Source organism: Mustela lutreola, chromosome 5 (genome assembly GCF_030435805.1).
Source record: "Mustela lutreola isolate mMusLut2 chromosome 5, mMusLut2.pri, whole genome shotgun sequence".
In the NCBI taxonomy this organism is placed as follows: domain Eukaryota; kingdom Metazoa; phylum Chordata; class Mammalia; order Carnivora; family Mustelidae; genus Mustela; species Mustela lutreola.
Window position 1 is genome coordinate 106,781,402 of NC_081294.1, and position 17,452 is coordinate 106,798,853.

Sequence of the window (17,452 nt, forward strand, 5' to 3'; positions counted from 1 at the left end):
TCAGGGCTTTTTTTTTTTTTTTCAGTCTGCGAGCACACGGCATTTCCATCAGCCCTGAATGCTCACTGGTGTTTTCACTTGAAGCAAATAGGCTGTATTAGTTTTCTGTGGTTGCTGGGGGAAAAAACACGTCAACACAGGAGTTATACTCTCCCAGTTCTGGAAGCCAGGCATCTGAAATCTAGGTGTGCTCTGAGGCATCTACCCCAGGGAGCTTGCTAATGCAGGTTCCTGCCCTGCCCCCTGGACTGGCGCAGGAAGCTTGAGCAGAGTGGAGATAAGAACTAACCATTTCAAACAGGTGCCTTAGGTCGTTCCCATGCACTTGGACAAAACCAGCCATGACAAAGAAATTATAATCCAACCAAGCTGTCCGTAGCCATGGGCTCAGTCTCCAAACTTTCTAAGATCCTATGTGTCAGACTGGAAAGAGTAAGAAGTTGGGCGTCCAGCAGCATTGAGTTCCAAACTGAGGTCCTCCACTTAATAGCTGTGGGACCTTTGGCAAAATGCTTGATGTCTCTGGATCTCAGCCTCCAGTTCCGGAGAGTGGGAATAATACACCTCTCGTGATTGTAGTGTTAACTAAATGGCGATTACGTAGAATGCCAGCAGTAGGTTGAGGCAGAGACTGCCCCCTTCACTAACTCATTCCCTCCTCTTCGCTGATACACAGCTAAACTATGTCTCCAAACACCCGGGATAGTTAGATATGACCACTTGGCCAGCGCTCGCCAACGAAATGACTGTTGTGTGCTTGTGCTGGACAAAGGCTTAAAGAACAGTGCACCTACTCCATGTTTTCTTCCATCTCGCACTAACTGGAGGTAGACGACAGGCCCTAGGAAAGAGGAGAGCAACAGTTACACAAGGAGCCTGGGTCTCTGAACTGCTAGACAGTGGAAAGCTACCACCACCAAGAAATCCCGCCCGGTATTTTTTTGCAAATGAGTATGAAGCCTGTAAACTTTGAGAATCTATTTTTCTTTTTATTTATTTATTTATTTATTTATTTATGAGCACGAGAGAGAGAGAGAGAGAGAGAGAATGAGAGAGAGAGAGCAAGTGCCCAAGCGCAGCGGGGCAGGGAAGGGCAGAGGGAAAAGACTCCCAAAGAGACTCCATGCTGAGTGAATAGCCTGACGTGGAGCTTGATTTTATGGCCCTGATATCACAACCTGAGCCAAAACCAAGTCCCCAGGAAATGTTTATCTTCTTTCTGCAGCTCCAAATTACAATTACAAATTACCTAAAACTAGTGAAAGAGTTTAATGCTACTCAAAATACCTTTATAGGATAGAACATGATCTCTTTGTGGTAGGCAGAACTCAAAGATGGCCTCTCTGAGATTCTTATCCACTGGTTATTCAATCAACTGAACACAGATCTAGGTACTTCTGTGAGGGAATTCTTTAGATGTAATTAAAGGTCCAAAACAAGTGACCTCAAAATGAGATTATATCAAGGGACTGATTCAGTCATGGGGAGGGGCACTTGGGAGGTGCAGTTGGTTAGGACTCCCAGCTCAGTTCATGATCTCAGGGTCATGATCTCAGATTCTGGAGATCAAGCCCTGCCTCAGGCTCCCTGCTCAGTGGAGAATCTGCTGAAGTTTCTCTTTCTCTCTTTCCCTCTCCCTCTGCTCCTTGCCACTGTACTCTCTGTCTCTAAAATAAAAAAATCTTTAAAATACAAAATAAACAGGGTGCCTGGGTGAAATAGTCTGTTAAGCATCCTACTCTTGGTTTTAACTCAGGTTGTGATCTCAAGGTTGTGAGATGGAGCTCCAGGCTGGGCTCCATGCTCAGCACAGAGTCTGCTTGAGACTCTCTCTCCCTCTGTCCCTCCCTGCTCTTCCCCCTACATCACTCCCACACCCCTGCACTCTCTCTAAAATAAATCTTAAAAACAAAACCAACAAAAAAAGAAGGGAAAGTCAGAGAGATTCAACTGTGAGAAGGATCCATGTGCCCTTGCTGCTTTGAAGATAGAAGGCTATGTGAGGAGCACCTGAGGGCAGCCCCTGGCTGGCAGCCAGCAAGGAAACAAGTCCTTCAGACCTACAGCCACAAAGAATTGGATCCTGCCAATTACTTGAGAGAAGATTCTTTCCAGAGCCCAAGATAAGAGCTCTGTCTAGCCAACATCTTGATTTCCAACTTTGTGATACCCTCAGCCTAGAACTTAGCCAGGCCCACCCAGAGAGTTCTGACCTTCAGAACTATGAACTAATTTGTGTTGTTTGAAGCTGCTAAGTTTGTGGTAATTTGTTACAACAACAAAAGAAAAATAATATATTCTCTAAACGCAGCAGTAGTAAGTTAGAGGAGTTGCTATCCAAGTACCCTCTTAGATTCCCACTTGCTCAGTTCCTAGTGCTTGGTTGTATATTCGGGAGCTCCTTGCCCTATAGCACTTGTGATCTGGTGGGAACACACTCTGGATGTTAGCTGGAGTTTTATGAGCAGAGATAATCCACTGCCCACATCACCAGCCCTTAGATCCAAAACTTACAAGTGGGACTGCTGTCAAGAAAGAAAAGTTGGGCAAAGCGATTTCAAAGCCCACTGTGCTCACCTTCAAGTAATGGTAGTTGAGTCCCCTACTATGAAGCAAGTTCTGGAGAGCCTTTGCCTGTTCCCACTTAGCTTGTCTTCATCTATTTCCACCATGTTTATTTTTCAAGTAGATTTAGGGCTCTGAGATAAAGTAACATATTAGGTGTTTTTAGTAGTTTTAGAAATTATTCACAGTAATTCCAATAATAAAAGGAAAATTTCATATAAGGAGGCTACAGGAATGGGTGGTGGAAACTCATAGTCAGGAAAACATGTGGGGAAGATCCTAGAACCAGAATCTGGAAAAGTGACCAGAGCTCTCTCATTATCTTGTATCTTGTCTCAGAAATCTTTATCTTATCTTATGACAGATAGCCTTCTTTCCTACATCTCTGGTCCATAGGATCAAAAAAAAAAAAAAAAAAAAGTGACCATGGAATGGCCTGTATTTAATGGTGATTATCTGGCCACTGGCAGGGAAATAGCTCTTCCTCCCCAACACCCTATCCTGATTTCAAATTTCAGGGGAAGGGACACAAACTGGACCACCTTGGTCCAAGTGCCATTCTAGATTAATTCACCAACTAAGTCGCCAACCCCCTAACCTGGGTGGTAAGTGGCTGTGGGCTGTCTTACTTATGAATGTGGCAACTCAGCCTATCTCTATAACCCTTTGGAAGGAAGGGTTGGGGAGGGGACAATTCCTAGAGAAAATGTAGAGGGGAAGACAAGGCAAAGGGGATTCACCCCATTCCTGATAGTGTGGTGAGATAGTAGTTACATGGCACCAGACTCTGTGCCTCCCATTATTTCAGTATCAATAACTAACATGCTATAGTCACACTTCCTTGTGAAGCCATTCACCCATCCATTCATTTAACAAAGAGCAACTACACATCCCGACATTACACTAGGTACTTGGTACACACAATGGTGGAAAAAAATAGGATATTCTATCCTCTTGGAGAAGGCAATACTACCACATAAATTGAAAAATTACAGTACTGTAAAAAAAATATATTAAACTTAGTCTAAAACCCACATCAGATCAAGGGTTGGGCTGAGGAGGTTGTCAAGAAATCTTCCTAAAGAACATGATACCTGAAAGGAATCTTGAAAATCAGTGAGACTGGTAGAGATAGGGATAGGAAGAGTGCTCCAGGCAGCAGCAAATTTCATTGCCATGGAGGAGCATTTGGGGAAACAAAAAAGTAGTACAGAAAATTGACATGAAGTGTATGGGGGTGAGAGTATTGGGAAATAGACTAGAAAGGTAAATAGAGACTAGATCTGAAGGCACCTGGAAACCATAAGCACATGATGATGGCAATGGGCTTCCTACAAAGGCATGAACTAAGTAACTTGAGTTAATTTCTTGAAAGGTCACCATGGCTTCTAATGGACTGGGAGTATCCGAAAATGGAAAGACAGAGGTGGGCAGTTGTTCCAACAACTGGTGACTAAAGGTGGCCAAGGTGAACTAAGACAGCGACTTTGGAGATGGCAAAGAGCAAAGTGATTCAAGAAATGTCATTGCATGGGTCTAGAAAAGGCCATACAGTAGGTGGGGTGGTGAGAAAAAGATAAATAAAGTTTACTTGAAATAGTGGGAAAAAAACTGAGACTCATTCTATCAACATTTACTCAGCAGATTCACAAGGCTGAATCATGAACATTCCTGCAAACCTAAAGTTTGAGCTTATCTGAGCAAGGAGGAGCTTATGAGTTACCTGTCCATGTGGTTGTCTGGGTTTTCTTGTCTCCACAGGACAAACAGGAAGAGAACCTTTCAGGATCATTATTACAAAAATTCAGTCAAATACAATGCAAAGCCAAAATGGTGGGGTGGAGGAGAACTGAAAATTTGATTGAGTTTCAACCCCCATGTAGAACTGGGACAAAAATGACCAACTAGGCAGAGACCCAACTTGGATTATAAAAAGCTAATTCATCAGTAAGATCGGTACTGACTCTAAAAACAGAAGTAAATGAAGAGTCAGTTAAGCACAAAAGTTTTTGCTGTGATGTTATGCAGGAAGATCCAAACTGCACTAAATATGAAATTCCCTGCCAAGGAGAAATATCATCTTCCCTGATGGCAAAAGTCAGAATCTCATGACATCAGCCAGATAACCACAAAAGAATGAATCTTGTAATACAAGATGTCCGTAAGCCATCATGAGACTATGCTCTCCCCACTAACTAACCAACATTCATCATTCACTGATTCTTTTACTTAACAAACACATTCCATTTCATACCCATGTTTTTATTATGCTGACGGGTAAGATAGTGATCTACCTAAAATGTAAGCTTTCCAACCAGCATTTTTTCCTTCAATGTTGTGACATGTATCTTTCTATTTTGTGTGTGTGTGTGTGTGTGTGACATGTATCTTTCTAAAACGGCTGTACACATACCACTCTTTCTGTATTAAAACCAACAAAGAGTTATCTACTGCCTTTTTGTCCAAATAAAATTTATAAATTTTAACCTGGCTACTAAAGGAATTTTTAATTAAAAACTTTAATTTAAAATGTTTAATCTGACCACAGTACCTGGCTATATTCATTGTAGAAATTTCCAAAGAAGAATATTAAAAGCATAAATTCGAACACTCAGAAGCAATCAAGTCTGTAAATTAGCACATATTGACAATATAGGTGACAGAGAAAAAAAGGAAACTGTAAGAAAAATGTTAAAATCTCCTTATTCCATATTATGATTGTATTATACATTTTAATATTTGGTGTCCCACCCTTGGGGGAGATAATACGTCCCTGTCTCATTGCATCAGCCCTGGGTGTGTGACTTGTGTGGCCCCCAGTGTGGGAAGGTTATATATCCCCACCCTGTTGACCTCAAGAGTGGCCATGGGACTTGCTTTGAGCAAAGTGATGGTAACAGAAATGTGCACCACCTCGTGCTTCTTCCATCTTCTCTCTTTCTTCCATGTGATGAAGGATAATTAGAAGGTAGGCAGACAGGGACTAGCCCCCATCCTTCCCCCCCCCCCCCCCCCCCGCTAAAAGGAAACCACCCTTCAAAGAATTTACATCACCCTCAAAGGAGCCCTCCTCCCTTTCCCATGTGACAAAAACCTGATTGGATGGCAGGCGCAGGGATGGTTAATCAGATTAAAATAGCCCACCAACAAGCCCATAAAAACCCCTAGACTTAGAAATTCCTGTGGCAACCCCTTTGGGTACCCTCCTTCCTTCCTTTGTATTATTATTTTGCTGTCACTCAATAAACCTTACTTTGCTCTCCACCACTCTATCTAGTCTATGGCTTCATTCTCTGAAGTGGTGTGACCAAGGACTGTGGGCACCCATGGAGAAAAAAGTCCTGTAACATGCAAGACCAGTGTAGGGGAGAAAAAATAATTTTCCTTCTACCCTTCTAAGTTCTAGGCTGGAGCCCCTATAATAAAAGAGAAAAACAGAACAAAGAGAGATTTATTGACATGTTATAGTAAAGGAAAAAGAATTTTCACTCTACCCTTGAGTTCTTGGCTGAGACTCCTGTATTAATAAAAGATGAGCAAGAGAAAAACAGAAGCTTATTAATATGTATATTTCATGTACACATGGGAGATAACCCAGGGGAAAATGAGTGATCCCTGAGGTGGCTTAGAATTCAGGCTTAAATACTGTCTTAATAAGAAAAGGTGTGTGTGAGTGGGATAGGGTGGGAGGTGTAGGCTTTTTAGGGAGAGTAGATGATTTAGAAAAGAGGAATGGGCCCTTAGGAGAATGGATGGGAGGTATGATAGTTTGGAACAGTTCATCTGGGTGTGATGTCAACTTCTAGTCTCTCCTGTGATGAAGTCCATCCTCCCCAGTTGATGACAATCCCAGGGAGATTTATGATAACTGAGTTCCTTTTAGAGGATCTGTCTTTAGGCAAACAGGGGGAGTTCAAAAAAAGCTTCTCCCTGCACTTGCTGTTTTTAAAGTACCTACAACTCAAAATAATATGCTTAAGTGGCATGTTTGTTACCCATCATTCTGTACTTTGTGTATACATGGAGATACCCACAATGAAATAACTCTCAGAAACGGGTTACAACTCAGGCTTAAATAACAGCTTCAGCTAAAGACAAAAGAAAGAACAGTGTGGGGAAGGCCAGTTATGGGCAAGTAACCCAGAAAGAAAGAGCATGGTAAACAAGAGTAAGGTTTTTATGCAGATTTAAGTCACTTACCTCCTCCATTGATAAGGGTCTAAAGTTGTCTCCAGCGATGAACATTTCTCCTTTCTGGTACACAGAGGATGGGGGTAGGAGTGGAATATAGCTGTAAATTTACGCCCTGCTTTCAGGCAATAGGGAGAGAGCAGAGCTTTTCTTCTGTTTCTTCTCAATTACCTTCAGCTCAAAATAATCCTTATGCAAAGTGACATATTTTGGTATGCCATATTCTGCTATCTTTCATCAGCAAAGTGTCAAATAGCCGCTGTATCAATCTGCCTTCTGAAGTGAAGAGAAACAAACAGAACTACAGACAGCCCACAGCTGAATGTAACATGGAGAGCAGAACTTTAGTCACTATGAACCGCTGAGACTTTTGGAGTTGCTTGTTACCACAGCATAACTGAGCCTACACTGACTGATACACCCCAGGTGTCAACTGAGTTTTTACATCTAAAGAGAGCTTTCAGTGGCGCCTGGGTGACTCAGTGGGTTAAAGCCTCTGCCTTTGGCTCAGGTCTTGATCCCAGGGTCCTGGGATTGAGCCCCACATCGGGCTCTCCGCTCAGCAGGGAGCCTGCTTCCCCCTCTCTCTCTCTCTGCTTGCCTCTCTGCCTACTTGTGATCTCTGTCTGCCAAATAAATACATTTTTTTTTTTAATCCTTAAAAAAAAAATGAAGAGAACTTTCAGGCACTGAGATAAGTCTTATATTTGATATATACAAATAATGTATTTTAAATTTTAATTTCTAAGCCTTTAAACTCATGTAATTTTATTTACAAATTGATGATTTTTTTGTTAATATTTTATTATCCAATTTGATTTTGGTTTGATTCATAACTTTATAAGCCTAATTAGCAAATTAGGTTTACAAATTTAATAAAGTACACCCTAATATTATCAAATTTTTAAATTAAGTTTTAGAAAATTCACATTACAACTAATATATTTGATTTTCTCAAGTCCTTCAAAAATTCCAAAAAAGTATTCACATTTCTATAGACTAAATCTTTCTAAACATTTGAAACACGCTAGAGTTCAACTATATAAACTTAATAATCTGTAACTTAAACATTTAAATAGTGACTTTAAACTACCTATATGTTCTTATGAATTATTGATATTTTAAGTCTAATTAATCAGTCTCTTTACTTGCCTTGTCACTCTAAAAGTTGGAAAAACGTACTACATACTATAATGATTACAAAACTTATTTCTAGATAAAATTCATTACTAGACATAACTTATCTTGTCATCAGAGTTTTTGTAAGTATTCTTGTTTACTGGCAGTATCAGAATATTCCAAACCCTCATATTTCCTGTCCTAAGATATGCAGTGTGCTTCTCTGCAGGGAGCCCTGAGCCCTACCTTGGGCTTCTGTCTAGAATGTCAGAAGATGGATATACAAAGTAGCCCCTGAGGGCCACAAAGAAAAAGCCAGAAATTCACAATAACCTTTGGCTTGAAGTCCTTGAGATACTGAACCAAACAGTCAGGTGTTTAAGACACTGAGGTCCAATAGATTACTCCAGGGCAATTCCTCACTAATAAAATTGCTATACAAATAGAAAAGCCAAGAGAAAGCTCTATATATGAAGAGAAAATAAATTGACCGGAAAGGGTAATTTGGATGGGGGGTTGGGGGATAGTAAAAAAAAGAAGGAAAAGGGATAGGAGAATGGAGATTCGGCAACCTCTGTAAAAACAATTGCAATTATTCAGAATTTTGAGAAAAATTTGCCCCTTTCCCCTGTGTAAAACAAGGGTTAGAACAGTAAGGACCATGGGATCTTTGTGAGGATTATGCCAGGCACACATCAGGGGTTCCATAAACATGATCTACCACTATCCTTTTAAACTGGAATTCCAGAACGGATTAGAGCTGGGGACTGGACACCATAAGACATGCAGAAGCCCATTCTCTCTCTGCCTCCCTCTTCTCTTTGACTTCTCCTCTGCGCATCTGCTTCAATCCTGTAGCTTTCCTGCAAACTGGGTTTGTGTCCATAATGCCTAAAAGAACCACTAACAACATCTTTTAAGTTTCCGACCCTCTGGAGGTGCCTGGGTGGCTCAGGCAGTTAGGTGTCCAACTTTTGATTTTGGGCTCAGGTCATGACCTTACAGTTGTGAAGTTAAGCCTGACATCGGGCTCTGCTCTTATTGGGGAGCCCACTTGAGATTCTCTCTCCCTCTCTGCCCCTTACCCCACCCTCTCTCTCTCAAAAAATATAAATAAAAAAATAAAATAATAAATAAATAAATAGATAAATAGATAAATAAATAAACTAAAAAAAAAAGAAGAAGAAGAAGGAAGAAAAAAAGGTTTCCCACCTCCTTGGTTCAAGAATGCAGCCACTCTCTGGCTGTATTTTCAGTTCTAAGCCCAAATTTCGAGAGAGGTCTGCTATGAAGAGATGAGCATATGGGTACATTTTCTGGCTGTGCACACTTGTGGGCATGTTCTGACAAAGACCCTCCCCTCTCCTTGACCAAACTTTAGTCAGGCTCCTCTGGGCTCTCTTCTTGACTAGGCCTGGGCTATCCATGTCCATTCTGTCCTTGCCAGGCCCACACAGCCCAGTCTTAGCAAGAACACCCTACCCTTGACATCAGCTCATGTTCTTCATCCCTCACCCTTCCCCCCAACTTTTTAAAGGATTTTATTTATTTGACAGAGAAAGCATAAGCTGGGAGAGAGGGAGAGGGAGAAGCAGACTCCCCACTGAGCAGAAAGCCTGACATGGGGCTCCGCCTCTCACCTTTGATGTATAGATTTTTGGTATGCCTTTAACAAGAGTCTGGTTAGGCCAATTTATCAAGAATCCTTCCATTTGGTGATGTGGAGCTTAGCATAAGAAACTCCATTTTGGGCCTGTTGTCTTATTTTTAACAGCCTGATCTCTGCCCTGTTGTAGAACTCCAATGACAACAGTCCCGAATAAAATCTTCCTTACTGATTTAACAAGTGTCAGAATAATTTTCTTCTTTGACAGTTCACACACACCCAGGGCTTGGGTTACACTCCAATAGTTTTCTAAACTATTTTTCATTTAACAACATATCTGAACACATTCAATGACCTATTTCCAACAGCACTATTTTATTAGCTGCTTATCATTTCTCATATGCCACAAGTAAAATGTGACCTCAGCATCGTGATAAAGCCCTCTCAGCTAAGACCTCAGAAAGATTCGAGGGAGTGATTCTCAGATCCTCCTGGCTAGACAAAAAGGCTTCTGCAAGAATAGGAGTACTGTCACACAGCACTGATCTACAGCCGAAAGCAGAAATCTAGAAAAGATCAGTGGAGATGGCTTTTATCTGACCTATTGAATCTCACTAAAATTCCCAGAAAATACGATGTTTCTAAGAGAAATGAGCCAAAGCACCACAGCTTACACTGAGGCAGAACTATTCAAACTAAACCCACTGACTCGCAGTCATTATGGGCTGAAAGCCAGCTGAGCAAACTATTGAGCTGCAAATCAGACCTTATGGAAAAAGAAAGGAGGTTCCAGAAAGTGGTGCTAAGAATGAAGGTACTGTCCACTTGAAGACCATGCTCCCAGGGGTGGTTCCTTGGGTGTGGTCCTGTGGGTGCAGAGACTAGGACCTTGGGTGTGGTCCTGTGGGTGCTGAGAAAAGTTATCTCCTTCTTCTGATCTTAAGATCTATGTCAGCAGGGCCAAGGTAACAGAATAGACAATCCCTTTCAAAACAGGGTGTAAATATCAGTGAAATCTGAATGAGGTTGTTTAGTTGATACTTTCGAGTGCTTCTGATAACCCAAATAAGATGAGGACAAATGGATTCAGCAACATGGAGGTTACCAATGGCCTGAAAAAGCAGCTTCAGGTAAAAGGTATGTGCGAGGCCCTGTTGCAACCGGTTCAGTTCAAGAGCCCATGGAAGAAATGATGGCAATGACAAAAGTAGAGACTTTGGATATTCCTGAATTCTCACACAAAAACAGAGTACTTAGCACGACCAAACTCACATGGGCAACATTTGCAACAAAAAATGGTGCACCCCAAAGTACAAGTGAGCCAGAAACCTGCACAGGATCGTCATCTAGGTGGGAAGATGCACAGAGGGGACAATGAAGCAAATGGCAAATTCAGAGAGACAGAAAGTAGGACAGCAGTGCAGAGTCAGGCACTGGTGGGAAGTGCCATCTAATGGGTACAGGGCTTCTGCTTTGCAAGATGAGAAGAGTTCTGGAGACTGGTTGCACAACAGTACGGATGTCCTTAACACTATGGACCACACACTTTGAAATGGTTAAGGTGGTCACTGTTATATTATGTGATATGTATAATTCACATTTAAAAAAGGACTAGAAGAATCAAGATTACATTTATGGGATGCCTGGGTGGCTCAGTCGGTTAAGCATCTGCCTTCAGCTCAGGTCATGATTTGTGGTCCTGGGATCCAAGTCCTGTGTCAGGTCCCCTGCTCAGTGGGGAGCCTGCTTCTCCTTTTGCCTGCTGCTCCCCCTGCTTGTGCTCTCTCTCTGACAAATAAATAAAATCTTTTGAAAAAGAGATTAAATTTCATACAAAGACATTTTAATAAAAATAGCAATACTATACCATGCTACTAAAGAAAATTTTAAGAACCTACATGAATGAAAAATAACCCTAGATTGGAAGACTTAATGTTAAAATGTCAACTCTTTCCAAATTAGTCTAATGACACAATGCCATCCCCCTCCCTCAAGCCTAAATTTTCAAGGAAAATATAAAAGGCCTAGAAGAGCCAAATCTTGAAAAAGAAGACCCATGTTGGAACACTTCTACTATCTTCCTTAGAGACTTGCTCTAATTCTCGTATTTGCGAGAGTGTGGCACTAGTCTAAGAATAGGAAAAAGGAAGCAGCCCACAAAAGCTGTGGGGTGGGGGGGAGTGAAGGAAACAAAAAAGTTGGGTTTTCACGTTTATATTTTCATTATTAAGAATCAGAAAAGAGGGGCGCCTGGGTGGCTCAGTGGGTTAAGCCGCTGCCTTCGGCTCAGGTCATGATCTCAGGGTCCTGGGATCGAGTCCCACATCGGGCTCTCTGCTCAGCAGGGAGCCTGTTTCCTCCTCTCTCTCTCTGCCTGCTTCTCTGCCTACTTGTGATCTCTCTCTGTCAAATAAATAAATAAAATCTTTAAAAAAAAAAAAAAAGAATCAGAAAAGATTCTATGAGCTTGAGAGAAAGATGATTAACACCTGAAGGCAACATCTTTGGAAAATACCACCTGGAGGACTTCTAATTACAAAAAAACCCCCAAATCAAAACAACAGCAACATAGTTTTCCATTTTAATTTTTATTAAAGTACAGAGTTAACAAGTTCTGAGTTTTCTACATAGGAAAAGACTGGTCAACTTCAGACACTTCATAGAAAAATTAGCATTCAAAAAACAAATATAAACCCACAGTTGCCTTTGTGACTCGAGGGAAGAAAATAACTTTTAAAAAAGTTACCAAAACTCTAACCATATCCAAGGCTATTATAAATTTCAAACAGTAAATTTATCACACATACTACATTTCAAATTCTAAATAGAGCAAAACATAAACCCATAATTCTGCTACAACTAGTTATTTTGGAAAAGTTTAAAAAAATTAACAATGTTACAATTATAAAACTTCCGTAAAATTTTTTTTTTTGCAAAAGTAAAAAAAGAACTTAAATCTTTAATATAGGAAACCAAAACAATCCTCATAAATTTCTTATAAATAACTCTCAAGACATATATTACACATCTGTTGCAAACTTTCTTTACCTGAGAGAACTTCCCAGGATCCTTCACCCAGAGGATTACCTTAAAGAGTTCTTCATCATTTTACTCACATAAATATGACTAAACTCCTAAAGAAGCAGATTTGGACATATGTGGTTTTAATCTATCCTTACCCAATTAAGTTTTTCTGAAGGAATTTTGTTTAATAACAAACAAAAAACCCTCTTTGGTAAAAGCCAAATATTACCCCTTTCAAAATGAATGCCTCTGCAAGTGACTTACTGAGGAAGAAAATTTTTAAAAGGTAAAGATCTTTAGAATGACCAGTGTTAGTTGGAAAGATCTATGTAAACAGCTCTCTAGTTCTGTAGCGTAGGTCCAACATGAGAGTGCCCATCTCTGCCTGAAATGCAACACTGAGATGAATGTGTCTGAGGCTTTACAAGCATTGTAAAGATGGTGGGAAACATGGTGACCTTAAGAATTAAGCAGAGGGAGTTAGTCCTATTAGGAGACTATCCTACAGAGAATTCCATGAGCTGAGTGACTCCTGCACTGTCCCTGATTAAGGAGGACCCAGCGTTCTCTCTAGACAGGCAGGGTCGTAGCCCAAGGTCACACCCTTCTTCATTATAGGTTAAAACTGCTTTCACTTCCAAGAGGAGTAGAACACAAATGTACACTGAAATGAAATGCTATTTAGAAAGGCAGTCAAAGGAGAAAAAAAGCCCAGGTGTCTTAAACAAAGGCTCTGGAATTCCCTTTGTAGGGTAACATGAAGCACCAATCGTGATAAACTTCTGGCTAAAATTAAATAAGTACATAATCTTAAATAGGCAGAGGGGGACAATATGGGGGTGAGGGTGGGGACTAGCGCTACATGAAGGTCACCCAGAATGAAGGATCCTCTGAGGAACTGGAAATTTAAAAAGATGAGGTGTGGGGGCCCAATTGCTGTCTATTCCTGATGGGCACCAGAACCCCAAATCTCCGTAACCCCACCGTCCAACAGCCCACATGCAGACAGTCCTTCAACTCCACGAAAGAGCCCCAAACACCTCTGGGGAACAATTCTCTCAAGCTATTTCCCAAGAACGGAGAGGACAAAAGCAAAACCCGCTAACCAGTATTACAAAAACTCAATCCAGTAAGGACCCAATCGGGTTTCCAAAAGCTTTTGACAGAAAAGTCTCCAGCCTTAACTCAGATAACCCATCTAGGTATACAGCAACATTCCCAGAAGAATCCCTTCCCCCACCTAGTGTTTTTACTCATGAAAACGAGAGGGGAAAATATTTCCATATCTAAGGAATAGCACAAAAGAAACATATACACAGTTAAAAAAAAAAAAAATTTCTCTCACATCACTAAAGGAGTCTGACCAGCAGCTACTGGGAATGTACTTTTAAAAATCATGTACAGAAAGGTGGAGGAAGCAAAATTATTTTAAAAAGAGATCAGTGAACTTACCCAATGAACAGCATCATTACAGCAACTGAAAGCAATTGACACAATTTTTCCAGTTTCTCATATCACAATAGCACGAGAATGTAGGTTCTTTACACCCACAAACATTAACTCATCACCTGAGTATTGTTTATAACAATTAATAATCATTAAAGTCGACTTATTTATATGCCCTCAGTCCTTCGAATATATTCACATCTCTCCCATCGTTCAGATAAACTTGCTTCGATTCTGTTGAGGATAAAAATCAGAGTGACCGCAACTCTATCTCTTCCATCAGACTACACTTCAAGAAGAACTTTGGGCCACAAACCAATGTGAAGCAGTTGGCAAACACGGTTTGGCTGGGTCAGCTAAAGAAGGGAACTCTGAAGGCCCTGCCACTGGCAACGAATGTCCTTTCCTTTCTGTTTCCCTAAGCTTCTTTCTGCAGGGGAAGCCTGCCAACAAAAGCCAGCCAAGGAACAGGAGCCTTGTCAGCTGGACCGTGACCTGCCCTGAGGCCAGTTCTCAAGTCACATAGTTGGCTGCCCAAAGTAGCAAGACTCCAGCAGGAAGAAAACACAATGAAACTAGTATCCCAGTTTTTGATGGGATTCTTCTCGAGGTCTTTCCTAAAGCCACTCTCGGCTTACTGCCCTGTGTCACCGCGCCAGCTACTGCCACAGTTCCTGCCGGGGGCTCCCACACACGGCCAAGTCCCTCAACCTGTCCCCGACCCACAGAGCTCCCAGGCCAACGGGCTTAACAGGGGCTGCGCATGGCGGCTTTCCATTCTGTGATGCCAGAGGACCTTTCAACTGCCAGAAGAGCTTCTGACCTAAAATAAGAAATGGGATAAAGTTTGCAAAACAAGGCTCTCACTCATACACGAGTGCCTTTCAAAACGGAATCTCAAACATGAGAAATAAGGCATGATTCTAGAAGAATTCGTCCACTGAAGTTGTCTCCCAGCTTGTGTTCCTGGGAGGAGGGCAAAGGAGCAGAAATGAAGAATCTAATTCCCCAGACCAGCATTTTGGCACACTGAGACCCGATTCTGCCCAGCTCGGCAGGATACACTCTATTCTCAGACCCTCTGTGCCAGAGAGCTCAAGAAGACCCTTTCCACCCTTACAGGGCACTCACAGAAGCCTCCGCACCACATCTCCACTGGGGTCTCTGATAGACTTTCCGCTGAGAAAACTCTTCCCTGACTGAGGACAGACATCAACACTGAACATGAGTATTTTCTTGGGCAGCTGCCTAAAGTCAAACCTCTTACGAGGATTACTTTACAAGTTTGTATTTTTGGAAATCTCCGTGGATGTTGCTTATGGCTTAATTAAATACCCACTTCCCCACCACCCATCCTCCAACCCATCGTTTCTTTTAAGTATATTTGGCCACTTCTACATCTTGTACAAAAGGCCTTATCCTGTCAGCGCAGTTTGAGGTGCTGCCTGGAATCCTCACCTCAGCAAATTTACTCCAAAAACCACAGTGAATATTATCATTCACATTCCAGATCCAGGAAACAAGAGCCCTTTTGCTTTTACAACTTCAAAGGCCTCAAGGTGGAAAAAAACTGGCTGACTTTCACAAGAAAAGAGAGGTGCCGTGGGCTTCGGTTAAGAAGCGACTTTTCGGGTAAGGTCCTAGAGTACTGTTAAAATTAATAGTAGAAACAAGTAAGAACGATAGCCTTCCACCGTTCAGGCAAAGAAAACAACATGAATATTGTTCTATAATCATGTGAACAACACCACAGACAGGAGTCATGATTATTGCCGGAACTCGGATCAGGAACGAATAGTACAGTGGGGGAACCACATGGTAGTGATGGCAAATTGTGCTTTTTCACATTATAGCAAAGACGGCGAGGCCAGACAGGATGGGGGACCTCTGGGAAAGGCAAGGGTAGAGAGTGAAGTTGTGATTCCCAGCACCACAGCCTCAAAGGGAAACGTCTGGGGGCCAGGAGGAAACAGCACAAGGGTGGAGTTCAAAGCAGGTGCTTCCTCTTGTACCCTATAAATACCAAGTAGCGGGGGGCAGCAGAACGAGTGCTGGCTGCAGAGCCCGCTGCAGACGAGGGTCCCGGCTGAGGTGCGTGACAAGGGTCTGCATTCTGTCAGGGGCTGAGGGTTTGAGATTTTGGCAAGTTTTTCTATTCCAAGGATAAAAATGACAAGGGCAGATTTATCCCTGTCGTGCCCCAAACTCTGTTTTGGTTAAAAAAAAAAAAAAAAAACAAGGAAAATACTAGCCTAATTTCTATTCCAGTTTTTAGGGCTAACACACACACAAAATATATTATCCCTCAGGATCAGCTTGGTTTAAAATTTCAATTCTTTTGGAGTAAAATGGTTCTTTCTCTTGATTTTCCGAATTAAAAAGTCAATCGGGTGACTTTTTTTCCCCCCTCTGAAAGCCTTTTTCAGACTCACTCAAACCAGCCAGCTTTTCACAAAGCACCAGTCACGGCTCAGACCCCTGGGACACTTCTTCAAAGCACGTCACTTCCAACCTGCAGGCCGGCTCAGGTCCTCCTCACACGGAGAACTGCCGAGAGGGACAGCAGAGGGGAGCGACCAGGGTTGCCAGGTATAAGAGCACACACATCCAGCAAGAGGCCATCTTGACCCAGAAGATGGACCAGCTTCCGCTGAAGAAGGTTTCGATGTTGGCGCTTTCATAGCTATGGAAACAAGAACCAACTGTTGTCAGAGCAAGAAGAGAACAGGCAGAGGGGAGGCCTCTTCCAGAAGGGGTCTCCCTGCTCCCATAGCCTCCAGTCTTTCTGTTGTTCTGTTTTATCTTGTTCTTCCTAACAGCTCGATTCAGATACGACTCACACTATTTAAAGTGTACACCATTTCCCCACCTCTTCCCAGCCCCTGGCATTCACTGGTCTACTTTACTTTCTGTCTCTCTGGATTTGCCTATTCCAGATATTTCACATAAATGGAATCATGTGGCCTCTTATGACTGGTTTTTAAGATTTATTCATGTTGTAGCATGGATCAATACTTGATTCCTTTTTATTACTGAGGATTATCCTACTGTATGGAGATAATGTATTTTGTTTATCCATTCATCAGCTAACAGCCATTTGGGAGGTTTCTACTTTTTGTCTGTGATAAGTGATGCTACTATCAACGCGTGTGTAGAAGTTTCTGTGTGATCATACTTCTTCCTATAGGGAATATACCTGGGATTCGAACAACCAGATCCTACCATAACTGTGTTTAACATTTTGAGGAACTGACAAAGTGTTTTCCAAAGTGGCTGCACCGTGTTTATGATCCTAGCAGGAGTTTTTGTAAAAGGTTCTAATTCTTCCCATATTCTTGGCAACATCTCTTATTTTTTGCCTTATTAATTATAGGTCCCTCCATCAAGCTTGCCATGCCAAAACTTGCCAGGAATTACCAAAGCATTAGATGCATTGGGGATGCATTAGAAGCTTCCTCCTCCTCTCTTCTTCCTAGGATGTTCTGGAAAAAAAATCTCCCC

At 41.8% G+C, this 17,452-nt stretch overlaps 1 protein-coding gene across 3 annotated transcripts in view; it reads right to left on the reverse strand.

Moving 5' to 3' along the window:
* Positions 1–12,050: 12,050 nt before the first annotated feature.
* Positions 12,051–17,452, reverse strand: part of SERINC5 (serine incorporator 5) — a 102,900-nt gene continuing 97,498 nt past the window's right edge. For all 3 annotated transcript variants that reach the window (XM_059175340.1, XM_059175339.1, XM_059175342.1), the window contains exon 12: positions 12,051–16,634. In XM_059175340.1, coding sequence (XP_059031323.1) covers positions 16,487–16,634 — 148 coding nt within the window. In that variant the 3' untranslated portion in view covers positions 12,051–16,486. The remainder of the gene's footprint in view (positions 16,635–17,452) is intronic.